The sequence below is a fragment of the Lissotriton vulgaris genome, chromosome 2_1 (assembly GCF_964263255.1).
Source record: "Lissotriton vulgaris chromosome 2_1, aLisVul1.2, whole genome shotgun sequence".
NCBI classification, from domain to species: domain Eukaryota; kingdom Metazoa; phylum Chordata; class Amphibia; order Caudata; family Salamandridae; genus Lissotriton; species Lissotriton vulgaris.
The window spans coordinates 181,799,592-181,819,880 of record NC_141687.1 but is presented as its reverse complement, the minus strand read 5'-3'; the positions used below and the strand labels follow the sequence as shown (position 1 = coordinate 181,819,880).

General features: G+C 47.1%; 1 protein-coding gene across 2 annotated transcripts in view; it reads right to left on the bottom strand.

The window, feature by feature from the left end:
* The window catches only part of MKS1 (MKS transition zone complex subunit 1), a 341,489-nt gene that overhangs the window by 252,532 nt on the left and 68,668 nt on the right, over positions 1-20,289 (bottom strand). For both annotated transcript variants that reach the window (XM_086954701.1, XM_086954702.1), the window contains exon 3: positions 16,308-16,372. In XM_086954701.1, the coding sequence (XP_086810827.1) occupies positions 16,308-16,372 (65 nt within the window). The remainder of the gene's footprint in view (positions 1-16,307; positions 16,373-20,289) is intronic.

Genomic DNA, 20,289 nt, shown 5'->3' with positions numbered 1-20,289 from the left:
GCAACGCGCCATGTTTTGTGAATCAATAGTTGTGACCAGACCTTTTTTCCTTCACTAACTCAGATCCTAGGGTCAACATCCCAAGAGGATGTATCAAGTGTATGTAAAAGTCAAAGATTACTTTTTTTCGGTTGTATGTGGCAACCATAAAGGTACATTAAAAACAAGTTCATCAATGACAAATCTATCATAAAATACTTATAGAAGAGCAAGTAGTAAGTGAATAAAATCACATGCATCAATTAATTACACTTTGATCATTCTAGCAAACACTTCATTCTCAACAATTCGGTGAGAAAACCTGGTTCATCAATCACTGGCATCAAAGTCATAAAGTGCAGATATAAAAAACCCAGAATGCACATGAATAGAATTGCAAGCATTAGTTGATGCCACATAAAGCAATTTAGACACGCTTCGATGAAAAATTAACTCAATGTTTTCCTTAGATTAAGACACCCTGGAGACATTTTGCCACAGCCCAGCAGATCTGCATTGATGGTAAGATGTGTCCAAAAACCACGGCCTAAGGTTAGCATTTTCAAAATAAGCAACAGGAAGCTGCGTCTAAAAAAGTACATACATTTACATAAAAAACAAAACATGCAGTGCTGATTGAGTTGGTTTATGATCACAAGGAAGAAGTGGCAAAATCACATTATGTAACACAGGAATGGGAAAAGCCACCATGAAATGCACCATATTCAATCTCAAACGTGATACCTGAGCGCTAAAAGGACTCCAGACAAGACATGAATCTGTCAGTAGGCTGGTAGTATGCAGAGTGTAATTGCTCACACAAACTTTCCTAATTTCTTCATGCATTCTCAGAGAGCGGAGCACATGTAAAACTTTGACTTCAAACTCATGCTTAAAAGAAGCTGGGTGAGGGACTGGGCACACAATATGGACTGGTACCAGCAGGCAGAGAAAGTTATCTACCAAAGCAAGGAATTCCCCTAAAAATGGGAAAAGATTTGGGCCCATGGGAGGAATACAGGCACAGTTAGGTAATAACAGGAAAGGGGCATTGCAAAAGGGAATAGGACTTGAGTAGTGGGAAGAGGCATCACAGGATGGTATTGTCCAATTGGGGTGACCTCTCGATATGTAACCATCCTCCCAATTCAGGGCTGTATAATACCTCTGTATATGAAACAACTGTAATGTGTGCAAAGCAACTGTTCAATAAAAATAATCTTTAAAAGACAAAACAAAAAGAATTGGGAAAACCACTAGGTTTATCTAACTATTCAGCGATATGCAAACTACTGCTCAATTCCTCAATATATGTTTGTCATGGATTAGGGCCGGATGAAGTCGAATAATATCATTGATGTAATCCAATCCCAATTCATTGTGATACAAAAAGGTAGAGGAGCTCTGGGAGACTGGCAACAGAAGTCTCCGAAATCTATTTTCCATTTTCTGAATGGTATCATACTCCCACAGACCCCATATCCCTGCACCATATGTGGCAATAGAAAGTCACTTAAAAGTATACACTATTGCAAGTTCCCTAATCAGTTTGGTGCCCAACTTTAAAGTAAACTTTAAAAAAAGCCACTATACTTCTCCCAAACTAGCACGCCCTACTGAGGCCTACAGTAGACCAACCGCAAGGGTCATGAAAGAGGACTTCTGAAAAAGTAGGAAGAGGGCTAATCTTGGTATGGCTATCAGTAAATAACTTATTCTTGAAATGTGTGTGGCCAAAAACCATTGTGTTTGTCTTTGCCTGGTTTGTAGTAAGATCAAGATTTGTCATAAAATGTGCTACCCTATCCAGCAGCTTCTGCAGCCCAAGCGGGGTCCGAGCCATGAGGACAAAATCATCTGCAAATAACAGTGCGATAATAGGGCAGTTGCCAACATAGGGTACAGCAACAGGGGAATTAATAAGTGCTTTTCCAGCCCATTGATGTACACAATAATCAATAAGGGGGCCAGGACACAGCCAGTGTGACTCTCCTAAGGATCTGAAAAGACTTGGTTGTCTCCCCATTTGTGCCATATCTAACACTGGCTGTCACCTTATAACATAGTTGCCAAAGTGACCTAACCTGACCTCGTCAGTGCCGGTCGCTCAACCCGCCGCGTGGCTCCTCCTGAGGTCACCCGGCCCCCCCGTTACCGCCGCCTTCTCGCCGCTTCCCCTGGAGTCGAGATCTTCTCTGCCCCCTGGTCTCTCCTCCGTTAGTATCAGTATTTGTCAGCTGTGCCCCTGATTGAGTAATTCTGTTTTTCAGTATTTGTCCGCTGTGCCCCTGATTGTGTACTTCTGGTTTTCTTCTGTTTTTCGACTGTGCCCCTGATTATTGTATTTCTCTATCTCTCGCGGCTGCCGCCTTTTTCCCGCTGTTCCATCCCGCTCCCTGCCGCTGCTCCCCCGCAGCCCCGCCTCCTTTCCTTCTGTTCCCTCTCCCCTCTCCCATTCGCCACCCCACTCCCACCTCCCAGCTGCTCCTCCCTCCCTCTTCCCTCCTCCCCCCCCACTCTCCATTTATGGCAGAGTCCGCACGTACGTGCAGAGGGTGCGCCGATTGTGCGCCGAAGGCGCGCCAAAGGCAAGCCCATCTACGCCCGTCCGCGCCTGGACCCCGCCCAGCGCCAGGACCCCTGGCCCTCGTCGAGGCCAGCGCACCCGCCGGACTTACGCCGCCGCCACCCTCAACGCACTCAACACCGGGCGGATCACCACCTGCTGCCAAGCCTGCCCGAAACGCACCCACGGACCCTTCACCTGCCAAGCCTGCAAGTTCACCTGCCTCCGGACCTGCACCGCACACGCCAAGCCGAGCACCAGCAACAACCACCTCAAGTGCATCCTGCTCAACACCCGCTCCGTCCACAGACACGCTGTCAAATTCTGGAACCTGCTCGACACAACATCACCAGAAGTCGCCTTCCTCACAGAAACCTGAATGAACGCCTCCTCAGCACCCGACATCGCCATAGCCCTACCGGACGGATACAAGATCACCCGGAGGGACCGCGTCAACCAGACTGGAGGAGGCATCGCCATCGTACACAAGAACACCATTCGTTTCTCGACCAACTCCAACGACACCTTCACCGCCGCCGAACACCTCCACTTCCAAATACACACCGACCCCAAGACGACCCTCAGAGGCACCCTCATCTATAGACCCCCGGGACCACGCACACAATTTAGCGAAGACATCGCAGACTTCATCAGCCCACACGCCCTCCCCTCCGCTGACTACATCCTCCTAGCGGACCTCAACTTCCACATGGAGAACAACAAGGACAGCACCACCACCACCCTGCTGGACAACCTCGCCAACCTCGGACTCAAGCAACTGGTGAACACCCCCAACCACTACGCCAGCCACACGCATGACCCCGTCTTCTCCTCTAGCAAGCACATCTCCTTCAGCCACTCCACCGGACTCCATTGGACTCACCACAGCTGCGTCCACTTCAGCTTCAGAAGAACCACCACCACTCACAACAGGTTCCTCGCCGGAGCTGGAGCAAGATCACCGCCGAACAGCTCACCACCTCCCTCAGCCAGAACCCTCCCGCCAGCACAACGGACCCCAACGAAGCAGCCAGCAACCTCACTCAGTGGCTGACCGCCTGCGCCGACGACCTCGCACCACTAAAGTACCCTACTAGCAGGCCTAGCAGCAAGAAAACCCCCTGGTTCACCGACTAACTCAAGGACTCCAAGAAGAACTGCTGCACCCTCGAGAAAGCCTGGCGCCACTACCAAACCACAGACAACATGACCGCCCTCAAGCACGCCACCCGCAAGCACCACCAGCTGATCCGCACCACCAAGAAGACAGCATTCAAAGAACGACTGGACAACGCCCACGACAGCAAGGAACTCTTCAGCATCGTCAAAGAGCTATCCAACCCCAGAGCTGGAAACAACGACATCACTCCTTCGCAAGACCTCTGCGACTCACTCGCCTCGTTCTTCCACAGCAAGATCGCCGACATACACAACAGCTTCGGCCCACCAACCACGCACCCAACCGCCGAACCAACACCCCCACCACCACCCTCTGCAACTGGACCCCGGTCAGCACCGAAGACATCACCAGCACGATGAACACCATCCAATCCAGATCACCAACCGACCCCTGCCCCCACCACGTCTTCAACAAGGCCGACTCCATCATCGCACCCCAACTCCGGGACATCATCAACACTTCCTTCCACACCGCCACCTTCCCGGAGAGCTGGAAGCACGCCGAGCTCAGCGCCCTCCTGAAGAAACAGCGGACCCCACCGACCTCAGGAACTTCCGCCCCATCTCGCTCCTCCCCTTCCCTGCCAAAGTCATCGAGAAGACCGTCAACAGACAGCTCGCCGCCTTCCTCGAGACAAATGGATCACTCGACCCCTCGCAGGCCGGTTTCCGAGCCAACCACAGCACCGAGACCGCCCTGATCGCAGCCACCCATGACATCAAATCCCTGCTCGACAACAGAGAAACAGCGGCCCTCATTCTCCTGGACCTCTCCGCAGTGTTCGACATTGTCTGCCACCATACCCTAGTACAGCACCTCAGCAACATCGGAATCCAAGAGAAGGCACTGGAGTGGATCATCTCGTTCCTCGCCGGAAGAACCCAGAGAGTTCGCCTCCCCCCGTACAGATACAAGGCTACCGAAGTCATCTGCGGCGTACCACAAGGTTCTTCACTCAGCCCTACCCTCTTCAACGTCTACATGAGCCCCCTCGCAGCCATCGCACGCCAACACCACCTCAACATCATCTCCTACGCCAACGATACCCAGCTGATCCTCTCCCTCACCAACGACCCCACCACCGCCAGAACCAACCTACACGAAGGGATGAAAGACGTCGCCGAGTGGATGAAGAACAGCCGCCTGAAACTGAACTCAGATAAGACGGAAGTCCTCATCCTGGGATCATCGCCCTCCGCCTGGGACGACTCCTGGTGGCCCCCTGCCCTGGGCACCACTCCCAAGCCAACGGACCACGCACGCAACCTGGGCTTCATCCTGGACTCCTCCCTCTCGAGGACCAGACAAGTCAACGCCGTCTCCTCATCGTGCTTTAACACCCTGCGCATGCTCCGTAAGATCTTCCAATGGATCCCCACCGAGACCAGGAAGACCATCAGCCAGGCACTCGTCACCAGCCGACTGGACTACGGGAACACCCTCTACGCCGGAACCACAGCCAAACTTCAGAAAAAACTCCAACGCATCCAGAACGCCTCCGCACGACTCATCCTGGACATCCCCCGACACAGCCACATCTCCGGCCACCTGAGAGACTTGCACTGGCTCCCCGTCAGCAAGAGGATCACGTTCAGGCTCCTCACCCACGCACACAAGGCTCTGCATGACCTGGGCCCCAAGTACCTCAACGGCCACTTGACCTTCTACACGCCCACCCGCCAGCTACGATCAACCGGCCTCGCCCTCGCCGCCGTACCACGCAGCCGCAGAGCCACCGCCGGAGGAAGATCCTTCTCCTACCTGGCAGCCAAGACTTGGAACTCCCTCCCCATCCACCTACGGCTGACCCAGGCCCATCTCTCCTTTCCTTTAGGAAGCAACTCAAGACCTGGCTGTTCGAGCAGTAACGGATCCCCCCCCCCCCCCGCCCCCCCCCCCCCCTCCCCAGCGCCTTGAGACCCTTCCGGGTGAGTAGCACGCTTTACAAATGCTATGATTGATTGATTGATTAAATAATTAATACTATCAACCTTAACCCCCAAATTAGTCATAACGGCCTAGAGTTTATTCCGATTCCCATGGTCAAAGGCCGAACTAAGATCCATAAATGCAGTACATACAGATCTGCCTGTCGCCACAGCATAATTAATTATTAAAAACAAAAATTGAGACACTGCTCTATTGTGCCCTGAAGCCATATCGTAAATGAGAAATAATCTTATTGTCCTTTGCCCAAGATTCTAACCGATCCAATAGGATTCTACCTAACAACTTGGAGATGTAATCAATCAAAGATATAGGACGCTAACATTTTGAGTCGCCTTTGTCACCTTTTCTAAAAATCAGCACTATTATGGGTGTTGTGTGTGACCAACACCTTGGGGGACCGTGGCAACAACTGCCTCCAATGTGTTGGCAAGGAGGGGTGCCACAGGTTGATATTTGCCTTAAAAAAAAACAAAAACAGGACGCCATCCGGGCCAGGAGCCTTTCCCAAGAGTAGGATTTAAAGTGTGTAGCCAGTATAGGGCATTTTTTGCATTAAACAAGTGAACCAGAGCAACAGAGGCCTATGTGTTCTATTTTGGAAGCGCCTAGCCTACTCACGTTCACAACATGGAGGTTTTCCCAGTGGAAGTGTATTGCTTACATTCCTGAACAGGAGGGAGGACATCAACACACTGAACTAGGGAAAGGGAGACAGTTTTGCTTTTCAAAATTAAATGAAGCCCTTTTAGTAAGAGGGGCTGCTAATTAGTCTTCTTGAGTGCTGCCTTTTGGTAGCTGGTCAAAGTTAGGGTGGGACTACTGTCCCCATTATTTAAAATGTGAATGATCTTTAGGTGAGACCAGGCTTTTGTCTCTTTCCTGATTACTGCCAGGTGCAGACTGCTCATGCCTCTCATGTGTCTCTGTTGCGGGGGCCCCTAATGGGCCTACCCGTATAAGGAGCATCATTCTACACAAAGACTGTGTCTGGAAGACAGCCTGGAAAGAACACACCAAAGCCTAACCAGCTCAACTGGTTTGGAGAGCAGTGCAATAATTTGAGCCGGAGGTTTCCAGTGCTTAGCACTTAATTGGCAACACCAGAACTTATGTCTAATTTAGAGACAAGCACAACAACAATTGTTTATTATTTCAACATACATTAAAAATGACTAATACCTACCACCAACTCCATTCTTATAGCTTGGGGGGCCTGGAATAACCAGCCAAAATTATCACACTTGGAGTGGGATGGTCCGTAGTTGTGTTGTTGGTATTGCTGACAGCAGCAATAGGAAGAGCAAGCAGAAGTGCCCCCCTGACTAATGCCCTGGTACTTATTTTTTTACAAATTAAGCATTAGAGCACAAATAGAGATTACCCATGCCCTGTATATTTTGAATGCATAAATGTGGGAGCTGCAGACACACTTGATGCTCAGTTCCAAGTTTACCTTGATCAAGGCAGGAAGTGCTTCAAAGAGTACTCAGAGGATTGCTCAGCAATCAAAGCCAGTGCATGGACGACATCAAGCTTCCCAAAGGTAAGCGTATCTGGAAGGAAGAGCTCTCTCCCTATACCGTAATGACTGGAGGCTGACATGACGGAGAGGAAGGGGGAGGAATGCACCAACCCTACAGGAAGAGCAACAGATTAGTGCTAGCAGAAGCACCTGGTCCTGGAGTTGAGAGTCCATCTCCCCAAAGAGACTGGGAGGAGAGAAATCATTGTTGGTCCCATGACTGGTGCAGAGACAGATTCTCTTGCACAAGCAGTCTGCACTGTGGTACTGCTCTGAAGTATGGTCAAGCAGACAGCGCCGCCATGATCCTAAAGTGTCCTTCACTGCTGCGCTGTCTGTAGAGTGCCCAAGCGGACTGTGCCACTGTGACCATGAGCACTGTGCCCGAGCGGACTGAGCAGAGGTAAGTTTTGAAGTTGTTGCCAAAGCAGATTGCACCGCTGTGATGACTGCCCAGACCTGTGCTGTCTGCATTGCTGTGAGCTGAGCCAGGCAGCAGCCCTGTGACCTCTAACCCCGCCAGTCACTGCCTAACTCTTGCAGTGCCCAGAAGCGGGCCTGCGACCGGCTACAAGCCATTGATGCCAGAGACTGCCTGTAAGAACAGTCTTCGGGTGACAGCCACTGCTGCTGCTCCCAAAGGCTGCACCCAAGTGCTGAAGCACTTAGAATGGGTGTCTCTCCACCCGGAGGGGGGAAGGAAAACTAGACTGACACTGTAGGTCCCAGCAGTGGCACAGCTTGCATTTGTGAGATCTAAACATTGGGACTGAGATTGTTAACTGAGCTTACACTCTGAAAGAAGGAGGTAGAATTGCATATGTGCCTAAAACCTACCATACCAGTCACAACCACAGATTTAGGAGAGTAGAGGGAAAGGAAGAGAAGAGAAAAAATGGTAAGTAGGAAACCCTCATCCCATTAATTTCTGCATAGTTTGTAGTATTTTGTTTCTGGGTGCATTAAAGTACTTTCTTTTCATAAAAGACTAGCATGACCTGGACAATCGAGCAGCACCACCACACTACTTCCCAGCCTATGACTGTTTGCCATCACTATCACAGACAGTTAAATGGTGAGGGGGTTGCACTGGCCTAGTTTGCAAGGTTATTTTAAGGTGGAACCCAAACAACTGACCCGCTACCACGAGGAGAACAACATCCAGGACCCTTCCCAATCCGGGTTCCGCAGCAACCACAGCACCGAAACTGCCCTCATCACCGCCACTGATGACATCAGGACTCTACTAGACAATAGAGAAACAGTGGCCCTCATCCTCCTGGACCTGTCAGCCGCCTTCGACGCGGTCTGCCACCGCAAACTACAAACACGCCGCCACGACGCCCGTATCCAAGAGAAGGCCCTGGAGTGGACCTCCTCCGTCCTCTCTAGCAGAACATAGAACATCCGCCTTACCCCCTTCTGCTCCGAAGCCACAGAGATCATCTGTGGCGTACCCCAGGGCTCATCCCTCAGCCCTACGCTGTTTAACATCTACATGGCACAGCTCGCCCACGTTGCCCGACTACACGACCTCAACATCATCTCCTACGCTGCTGACACCCAGCTGATCCTCTCCCTCACCGCTAAAACCAACGTACATGAAGGAATGAAGGCTGTCGCCGATTGGATGAGGAACAGCCGACTGAAGCTGAACTCGGACAAGACAGAGGTCCTCATCCTCGGATCCACCCCGTCGGCCTGGGACGACTCCTGGTGGCGGACCGCACTGGGAACAGCCCCAACACCCACCGACCACGCACGCAACCTAGGGGTCATTGCTAGGGGTCATCCTCGACTCCACCCTCTCCATGACTAAGCAGGTGAACGCCGTCTCTTCCTCCTGTTTCAACACCCTCCGCATGCTCTGCAGGATCTACAAGTGGATCCCCACCGAAAGGAGAAGAACAGTCACCCAGGCCCTCGTCAGCAGCAGGCTGAACTAAGAAACGCCCTCTAAGCGGGAGCCTCAGCCAAACTCCTGAGACGGCTTCAACGCATCCAGAACGGCTCGGCTTAACTGATGCTCGACATCCCTTGCCGCAGCCACATCACACCCCACCTGAGAGACCTGCCCTGGCCCCCCGTCAACAAGAGGATAACGTACAAGCTCCTCACCCACGCACACAAGGCACTCCACAACACCGGGCCAAAGTACCTCAACAGACGACTCAGCTGCTACACCCGCACCCGCCAGCTCCGCTCCGCCGACCTCGCCCTCGCCACAGTCCGTCGCATCCGAAGAGTGACCTCCGGCCGCAGATCGCACCTCGCCGTCAAGACCTGGAACATCCTCCCCACCTACCTACGGCAGACCCAAGACCTGCTGATCTTCAGAAGACTCCTCAAGACCGGGCTCTTCAAGCAGTAGCAGGACCCTCCGCCCCCCAGTGCCTTGAGACCCTCACAGGTAAGTAGTGCGCTTTATACATAATTTAATTGATATTATGCTCAAAGGACCCCAGCTGCCACATCTGTGATCCGGTAGCCCCTGATGGAAAAAAAATTCCGACGGTTTCACCACCTGCCTACTTGGCAGTCTGCCCATTCTCTTTAGATATTGGCGTGTCTATGGATGATAGTCTGTCCAAGTGCTGCTGTATCCTCAAGAATTTTCTTCCCGCACCGACTGCACCATAGGCAGAAGCGGCTGTTGGAGGCAGTCTATCCAAGATTACCGCCGGGACAATCATGATGTGCCTTTCCATCGAGGAAACTGTGGTGGAACACCTCAAAACTTGAGTTGGCAGTATCGAAGGAAATGAGAAAGGAACTTACTTTTTTTCTGTTTTCCACTTCAGTTTTCGTCTTGAACCCCATTGTCCAGGTCCTTCCTTTGCTGCTACTACTTAACTATGACGCTAATCAACTCTGGTGTCGCCGTGATCAAATGTAAGCTTCTTTTTCACTTGTCTTATTATGAATCGTGTGTTAACATGTATTTTGGCCTCATGTTTTTTTACATTGCTCTAACATATACATTTTTTCTTACGTGTAATGCAGTGGTGTTTATTTTACAGCTTATCAAGATTAACACACCTGTATTGACACATAAAATATTTATTAGTTTTGGTGGTAGTGGGTGGTGGGCTTGTGGTGCCTGTGGGGGTACATACAGTATACAGTAGTGTGTGTCTGTTGTTTGTGTGCTATGCTGTATGTAAGACAAGCATTGGCATAGCCAATAGAAGGTCCCAAAATTAAAAATGAAGATATATGAGGTTTACATTTACCACTGGCAAATGCACAGCGTCACTGACCATGTGTTCCAATATCAATGCAAGATTGAATTGTTGTGCATGGCTTTCAACAAACGACTCTATACTCAATACCAGATCTGAAATCCCAATTACACTGCCCGACATAAAAACAGTGAGGAACAAGTACTGTTTTTCACGGTTTGTACATCTGAGCAGAGAAAATACATGTTTGGTCACCGATATACCACTTTCCCAGGCCATAAGAGACTTAAGAAAGCTGGTGGAATGGTGGAGGACAGTCTGCCACTTCTCTAGCCTCTCTGGACCAATGGTCATAAGGGAAAGTGGGTAGAACCTGTCACCAACTACTTTCGTCCCTATCAGCTACGAGTTTGCACAGACTCCTGGGTGACAAATGTCTGTGCCTGGTCAGAGGCTGTGCCACATAAGCCACCAGCTTCGAATCAGCTACCAGCTCTTACCCATGGCTTTACGTGGGCCTGGTCTCACCAGTGCTGAGCACCGACAGTTTTTTTAGGGGGCCTAGAAACGGGTTTCTATCGGGCTCTGTTTTGTGCCCTGGCACAGACTTTCCATTTTTTCTAGACTGCAGGGACAGTATTTATTTATTAAGAGTTTTCTATAGCGCGAACATGACCCTTGGGTATCAGAGCGCTTCACATTACATGAGGTAGTTATAGTAAAGCATTGTTGTAGTAGACTTTCACAATATTATGAGGTAGGTACATATATACGGCAATAGAGTGATAATATCAATTAAGTTTCTACAAATAATATATACATAGAGTATGACATAGGTTTAGTATATAGCAAAATATAATGTGTAACAGAATCGATCGATCCTAAGTGCTCACTTCTCACTAGCGGAGAAGTTAGGGCATGACGTCATGCCAAGTGAGCGTTGTAGGGGAAGGGAAATACTTTAAACAGAGCCATTTTCTCTCTGGAATTCCCTTCTCTTTTTGAAACTCAAGAGCAGCAACAATGTCGTGGTGACACCAGGGTTTTAAGTGGAAGCTTTTTCAATATTATACACAAGCCATTGTTGCTGCTTATTTATCTTATGCAACTAACAACCATTGACAAAGCCAAAAGTCCTGGCTTGTTGTAGGTATGAGGATACTTGTTGTATCATATATCTGGATGCAATAACAAACAGCAAAATACAAGTCACGCGGAACACTATGCTAAGCACAGATTTTCGGCTCACCTGTTTTAAGCCACGCCTTTAATTACATTGGCCACGCCCCTCTGAGAGACATCCCGTCCCCCCACTTTTTTCATCCCAATTAAAGCCCTGCTCTTTCCCAAAAAGCAGTGAGCTCAGGCTCTGGATGAGAAGAGGAGAGGGAAAGTACAAGACACCACAGTGGGAGCCAAACACAACACAGAGTTGTAGATAGGCTACTATCAGTACCAGGCAGGAGGTTTCCACCTCGGAGCTCCAAGAGCTGACATAGTCTATTTAATGACACATGAATGTCCTCAGTGGAAAGCAGCCCTTCACTGAGAACTACAATCTAGAATTCTATTCATAGATTGACATGAGGTGTTAGGCAACGTTACCCTCCCAAACAACCACAAACAAGAGAGCTAATGTTTCAGAAAGTTGTAGGGAAACAATGAAGCAAGAGTGTTGAGGAACAGCAAATAAGAATACAAGAATCAAAGACAAGCATTTACAATGCAATGGTTTTGCCTTTGTTAAAGTTAGAGCTATTGGCATTGCTCTTGACATTATTTTTATTTATGTTTTTTTCTAACATAAATAAATGGCATTTTCATTTACAATGTCAATAGCTTAATCTCTCGCAAATGCCACACACAAACACCCACAGAGAGCCCCCCCACACACACAGAGCCCCCCCACACACACACCCACACAGAGCCGCCCACACACACACAGAGCCTCACACACACACAGCCACACAGAGCCCCCCTCACACAGAGCCCCCCCACACACTGCAAGCCCTCCCAACACACTGCGAGCCCCACCCACTGCGAGCCCCCCCCACACACTGCGAGACCCCCCACACACACTGGGGATCAACATGAAAATAGGGCAATGACTGAGTTAGACCAAGAATCAGGGGGTCAGTGTATTCTGCACTCCTCAATTCGTTGAATAATAGTGGGGCTCACCAATCTATTGTCTTTGAATAAGTCAATAGGGACCCCATTTAGGCCCAGCACTTTGATACCTCCCTTCAGGGTAATTTTGGGGAATCACTACTATTTATGCTTCCTGGCATACACCCACACAGAGCCCCCACACACACATACAGAGACCCACATACACACAGCCACACAGAGCCCCCCTCACAGAGCCCCCCCACACACACCCACACAGAGCCCCCCACACACACCCACACAGAGCCCCCCCACACACACTGCGAGCCCCCCCACACACTGCAAGCCCCCCCCACACACTGCGAGACCCCCCACACACTGCAAGACCCCCCACACACACTGGGGATCAACATGAAAATAGGGCAATGACTGAGTTAGACCAAGAAGCAGGGGGTCAGTGTATTCTGCACTCCTCAATCCGTCAACCATTGACGGTTGTTCTGCCCACCACACTTTTGTTTAAGGAAGGGCAGTCAAAATAGGAAAAATGTACAATTACCCCAAATTCCTGTCAAAAGTTTCCATTGTGTCTCGACCATTGCTATCCTATTTTTCAACACAAACCACTTATTTTGGGGTTTGTTTCTTTACAACAGAAACATGCAAGTCGAGCTGGCATGACCAGCAGAATGCTGTCGTTGTGGCCATGGCCTGTTTGTGGGAGCCCTTTGCCAAAAAATGTTCACCTTCTGAAATATTAATATATTCTTTTTAGCTTATGAGGCTCAAGGCTGTGTGGTTAGCAAACAAACATCAGACCAAGAAGGCTAAAATGAAAACTAATATATATGTTCTCCAGGTGGGGTACCAGCACACAAAAGCAAATTTGTCCGCCAACACAGTAGAAACCTTTAATTACAGTGGGTCAGCTTCTTCTAGACCACAGGGGGCAGCAGCCCAACAGCTTCACTGCTAGCCTTCTGTGGTGTAACGTATTAAACTCAATGATATTCAGATTCGGCACTCAATAGCTGAAATAAGTATTTAGTGGACTTTTTCCAAGGTACTCTCTTGTCACAAATTTTCTTTATAAAGTGTCTGGCAGCCTCTACATTTACGAAGACAAGGATCTTGCCCTAGTGTTGCAGGTGAAGTATTGTGTCGTGGCATCAGAAGCAGAATGTAAACAAACCATTACAACGGGTTTGTCTAGTTTGAACACATTTACTATTTCCAAAATACACTTCGACCTGAGTCACAGAAAATATATACGTGTCAATGACTTATTGCTTCAGAATATCTAAGAGGTCGATGGATTTTTCACAATCATAAGAGTGGCGAATGGTCAGAAACATAATGGTCTCCTGGTCGCACCGTAGGTGGTGGCACCTGTGTTGGTGTACAGCCTCAGAGTTGTAACTTTGTAAGAATTGTCAAACAAGGTAAAGGCCTTTCCTCTCACTCATTTCACTTCTAACAATAAGTAAGCTTGTAGAAGGCAGCACTGAAAAAGCCATAATTGTGGAGGAAGGATTTTGCAAATGGAAGAAAGGTGAAATTTCCAAATCACATTTTCTTAACGCTACACCTTCCGATTGAAGTCTTCGCAGACACAGAATTTTACCGTATTTTCTTTAGTTTGCTGGACTGTTTTGTGAATCATCACCGCCGCGACCCGGGACTCATAACGAGTTGTCTAATAATTATCGCAACCTCAGTCTACTACTGACAGATTCCGGCGTGTCGAACTTGCAAAAATTCCTTAGCAGAGAAAACCTGGAAAAGGCAAAAATGCAGACTTTTGGTGTGTTTAATACTGAATATGCACGGTGAGCCTTATTCAGAAGCTGAAGTCGGCATTAGAGGTAATTAACACAACCAGTAAATATCTGAACCCATAGAAACCGCATATTAGTGGGAGTGGAAAACACCGAGCTTTATTCCGCACAATATCCGAGTGGTTTATGTTCAATGCTGAGATCTGTAGTCACGTTTAACCCATTTTAAAATCAGGACTACAAGTTCCAGTATTGAAAGAAAATACCGGGAATGAGTGGCTGCTCGAGCACGGACTGGAAAACTTGAGAACCCGAAGGCGAATGAACGGGAAAACCAGTACAGGCAGGTGTTGCTGGTGCACAAGAAAGTTATGGGTACCGATGAGGGAATATACATTGAACTATAGCTAAAATAAAGCAGACATACACATGCGCGTGCAAGAATGAGGATCAAGAAAGAGCTGGATCGCTGAGGCGTAGTTTAAAGCAGTCATTCTCTGTAAGTCCTGATTATTCTGCTGCTCTGAAGCCTATTGATGTTGTGTCTTTTCTGGTGCACGTAGATGACTCCAATGTATGAATGTATGACCGTCATTGTTTCATGTAAGCTGTTAATAAAAAGAGTTTAAAAAAGAGCTGGATACACAGGGCGGAGTGCAACGAAAAATAGGTCAAATGTGTGCACAGACAAGTATGCATGAGATAGAAGCTCAGCGGGGCGTACGAGAGACGCAAGAAGTGCGTGCTCATCGGGCACAGATGCACAGGACAACCTGGCGCGTGCATGAGGTCAGAAGCATAGAGAAACTTAGTGGACGACCAGGGAGTGGCTGGAAGGCGCCAAAATATTTGACTAATGCAGGTAAATATAGTCAGGGAATGCAAAACACGCTTTGGTCTTTCTGCCCTGTACAGTTCTCCGAGCGGGGGGTGCGCTGCGGGAGGCGACCGACTCACCAGATTACAATCGGAGTGACGCCGAGGGGGATGGGGGCTAAGGAGTGTTTATAGGCCGAGCCCAGCGAGAGACGGGGTCTCTACATAACCATTACATTTACACCCCTCCTGTGTGCGAAGTAATATTAAATGAATACAGCTCTGCGGGCGGCACGGTGTAAGGCGCGCTCTTTCATTACTATTACAGTGAACATAATGCTCTCCACTCCTCCTCCTCCTCCCGATGACGCGGCGGAGGCTCGGCCGGCTGGGCCAATCCCAGCGCGGCCCAAGGAGTGTTTATAGGCCGAGCCCAGCGAGAGACGGGGTCTCTACATAACCATTACATTTACACCCCTCCTGTGTGCGAAGTAATATTAAATGAATACAGCTCTGCGGGCGGCACGGTGTAAGGCGCGCTCTTTCATTACTATTACTTTATAAATAAACTTTATAAACAGTGAACATAATGCTCAACTGCAATGAGGGCGGGTGCCGTCAATGCCGGCACAGATTCGGGGGCGTTCCCGAGAACAGGCTTTCGGCTGACGTAGCCAAAAGCCAAAAAATCTCGGGAACGCCCCCGAATCTGGTCCGGGATTGACGGACAGAGCCAACTCCCAATGGTTAGCCTCTATTTATGGGGCTAGCCAATGGGAGGAGGGGGCTGTTACCAGACTCCACACACATATATCATAAGATTTTTCCTAGCGCATGCGTACTTTGTACGCATGCATTTGTTAGTCAAAACCCAATAATAAAAAGTGAAGTTGTCACCGTGATTTTAACAGGTACTTCGTGAGCCAGTGGCTCATTAGGTTGGCAAAGCTTGAGAAGTGGAGATGGGACAGTGAGCGGCTAAAATAAATAATATAATGGGAGGCAAGTGGCTTGTGTGTGAGGGGTCAGTGTTCTGGTGAGGTGGGTGGAAGTACAGAGGGTACCGTTGGCGAGGGGAGGGACAGAGGGTGTTGGTGTTATGTGGTAATCAAACTTCTAAAGTGACGGAGAACAATACACTCATCAAAAATGCAACCTGAAATCACGCATACTCAACACTAGTAAATAGAGTGATTGGGCAACACATTCGCAGTGAGTTCTTTACCTGGCTGAAGAGCTTCTCCTGCCACCCGATCACAGCCTCTTCATTATCATCCGGACGGTATCCACCTGAAACAACACATTTCAAGCTGGTTACAGAGAGTCGTGCCATCTGACTGTATGATGGGGCGGAAACGCTTTTTAGAATCCTACACCCAATGCAGTGCACATAGTTGTTTCCTCCGAAAGGTCCCTCCTTTCCAAATCATTCAACCTCATGCTTACAGTACAGATCTTCAGTTGAATTTAGCATTTTCCAAAAGCATGAATGGAACAGTGCGTTTTCAGCACTTATGGGTAATCTCTAGAATTTCCAGATTTACCCAATATGAAGAATTGAAGGGGATCTGGTCTTTAAGAAAGGAGCCAGAACTGGGCTATGTCCAAATAGAAGAGAATAGTCACAATACATGGATTTGGGTGTAGTGTTTTACTATGAAAACTCAACCATTTAGATGGCAGGCATAAACATTTGAAAGGAATACACACATACCATGCAATGAAGGGGGGAAATTTGTACATGCCAAAAAAAAGACACACACTAGAGATAAATGTTTGCTGTCCTCAGTAGCACAAAGAATCCAACTTCAGGGATCCATGTTTGCGACTATGGTCACAGGTTCAAATCCTATTGTTTCTACTCAGCCTTTCATTCTCTCAGGATCTATGAACCTTAATTGGATAATAAACACTCATTTTCTGTCAATAGAACCAAGAGAGTCTCACAGCGTTGAAAGCGCACTCTATACACATGCTGGTCATGCTATCATGATATGTAATGCTATGCCTAACATCATGTTGCAAGAAGCACACCTTAGGGAAGAGCTTTTGTCATGCAGTTGAAGCCCACACCCTAAGGGCGTCCCTGATACCACTCATTCAGTGAGAGCTGCACAAGTGGTCCGCTTCAATTAACAACACCAATTCAGTGAGAGTTGCATTTAGAAGTGCAGGCCCCAGGCATCATTCAGAATGTACACTCTAAAGGTTCTTTACTATTCTGAATTAAAAATGTGTAGAGTGGAGTTGCATACAGTGGAGTAGAGTGTCGGACAGTGGAGCTGCATTGAGCGGAGTATAGTACAGTGGCGTAGAGTGGGACAAAGTGTTGTACAGTGGAATATAGTGGAGTGGGGTAGTGTACAGTGAAGTTAAGTGTCAGAGTAGAGTAGCATGTCGTATATTATAGTGGTGTGGAGAGCAGTAGAGTGGAGTGGTGTAGCAGAGAGTCAAATAAAGTGTCGAATTGGAGTAACATGTTGTACAGTAGAGTGTAGTGGGGTGTCGTAGAGTAGTGGAAAGTGATGTAGACTACAATAGTGTAAAGTGACACAGTCTGTTTGATTTTTGTAGCGTGGAGGGGTGCTCAGTATATTGTTGTAGAGTGTGGTACTGTGGGGTGGCATACAGTGTTATAGAGTACAATGGCATTGATTAGAGTGTAGTGGCGTACAATGGAGTAGTGGAGGAGAGTGGGGTACTGTGTCAGAGTGGAGTAAAGTGAGTGCATTGGCATACACAGAGTAGCATACAGTGTTGTATAGTGGACTAGAGTATCGGAGAGTGGAGTGTTGTACAGTGGCATACAGTACAGTGTTGTACAGTAGAGTGAAGGGGTATAGACAGGAGTAAAGTGTCAGAGTGGCACACTGTGTAGGAGAGTGCTGTAGAGTGGAGTTGCATAGAGCACAATAGTGTGCAAAACAGTGGAGCTGTGTAGAGTGTATTGTTGTATAGTAGTGCAGCGTGAGATACAGTCTTGTACAGTGTAGAAGAGTCGAGTGGTGCATTGTAGTGAGGAGTAAAGTTCAATAGAGTGTATCAGTCTGTCGTAGAGTAGAGCGGTATGGGGTGTAGTGTAGTGGCGTAGAGTAGGTAGTAAACTGTTATGCCATAGCTATATTTTGGGCCATGGTATACCGTGATAACTTTTCAGAATACCGTAGTATATGGCGATGACCAGCCAGTATATAATTGGGTAATAGCTGGTTTTAGAGAATTAAAAGGCAGCCATATTGCTTTTACTACACTTTGGCTGTGTTCAGTGTTAAGGCCTTAGATATGTGTAAGTAGTAGGGGCCAAAAAGTACCACTTAATTAAAGTGGTAATAGGTAGGGGCATTTGTTTATACATTTTAAATATATATTTAAAAAAATGTACGGCTATGCACTGCAGTAGTTTTACAACAATTTGCGATTTTTCTGCGAAAGTACAGTGGTGACAGATATCACAAACTTTAAATGCCTTATACTTTCAAAAATACTTACACTACTTAACTGCAGTACCCTAAAAGCACCATCTCTGCACCATAATGTATAATTCTGCCAAATTCCATGTAAATCCATTCAGCTGTTTTCACACTACGTTAAATACAATAGTCTATGATGAAAGTTTTGATACCCCCTCTTATCTTTGCACCCTTCAACGATTCAGCAGAAAAATTTACATTATTTCAAAATGTAGAAAATGATATAAGTCTGGAATGTTTCGTGTTGATTCGTCAAATGGGTGGAAAGTTACTACAGATCTACTATCAGAGGGATTACTATTTTTGGGAATATTAACTATAACTACAGAGTGGCAATCAGATTTAATACGATTTTTTTCTTTTTATCTTTTGTATTTGTTTATTGGTTTACATAATTATGTGACCAAGAATGTGTATTTTAGTTGTTCATGTACGGATGTATGACGTTACAACGCAGGCTATTACAACGCCTGCCTTTACAACGCGGTTTTTACATCGCAATCCATTACAACGCATAGCGCTTTGGGGTGCTGGATAGTGAAAAGTTTAATTTACTATTCCAACACCAGTCCCCGTGGACACTAGGGAAGGTGTTGGGTAGTAAATTAAACGTATTCCCTATCCTAGAGCGCCCCCCAGCGCAATGTGTTGTAATGGTTTGCGTTGTAATGACCGTGTTGTAATGGTAGTGCGTTGTAAAAGTTTTGTTGTAAAGGTTGTTCACCTTCATGTACTACTTCTGAAACTTTACATATGCTGTCAAGTTCATTTTTTGGACTTAATTGCTACTTTGGTAGGATTGAGCTACATATGAAGCCCAAAGTGAATAAAAACCAATCACTGTTGTTATAGTAATTAAGATTATGCTTTTTTTCCCTAATGGCCAATTATCATGTCCTCCTTATAGGAGTTTGTGTAGCTCACTTGCTAGGTCACTTTTACATTTTGTTGCACAGGAGTACATAAGGAAAAAGGGTTTTGTTTGGCTGGTGGGACACAGTTTGATTTTGTGAGCCACAGAGCATGTAAAGAAAACTTATATAGATTAAGAAGTATTCTATTTTTATGTATTGGTTTATAGGTTTTAATTATCATGTGACCATAACTGGATCTTCAGTCGATCATGTAGTAAATCTGAAACTTTACATATGCAGTCTAGCTTATTCTTTGTGTTTTCTTGCTACTTTTTGTAGGATTGTGTGACATGTGAAGGCCAAAGTGAAGGAAAGGCAATCATTGTTATTGTTATAAAAATTAAGATTATTAGTTTTTTCCTTAGGGGCCAATTATCACGTCCCCCAAATAGTAGTTTGTGTGGCTCAAAGCTGGGTAATTTTTCATTTTGTTGCACAGGGGTGCGAACGAAAGATGGTTTTTGTTTGCCTTGTTTGGCCACTTTTATTTTGTGAGCCAGAGACCATGCACAAAAATGTATGTAGATCGAGATGTATTCTGTTCATTATGTATTTCTTTAGAGGTTTCCATTAGCACGTGGCCATAAATGGGTCTTTCAGTTGTTCTAGTAGTAAATCTGAAACTATAGATATGCAGTCTAGTTTATTTTTTGTGCTACCTTGCTACTTTTAGTAGTATTGTGCTACAAGATACCACTAAGTTGAAAAACCTTATAACTTAAAAAATACTTACTCTACGTACCTGCACTACCCCCACAGAATCATTTGCACCCCCTAACATGTAATGCTGCCAAATAAAAAAAAAACAATCTGGCAGTTTTAG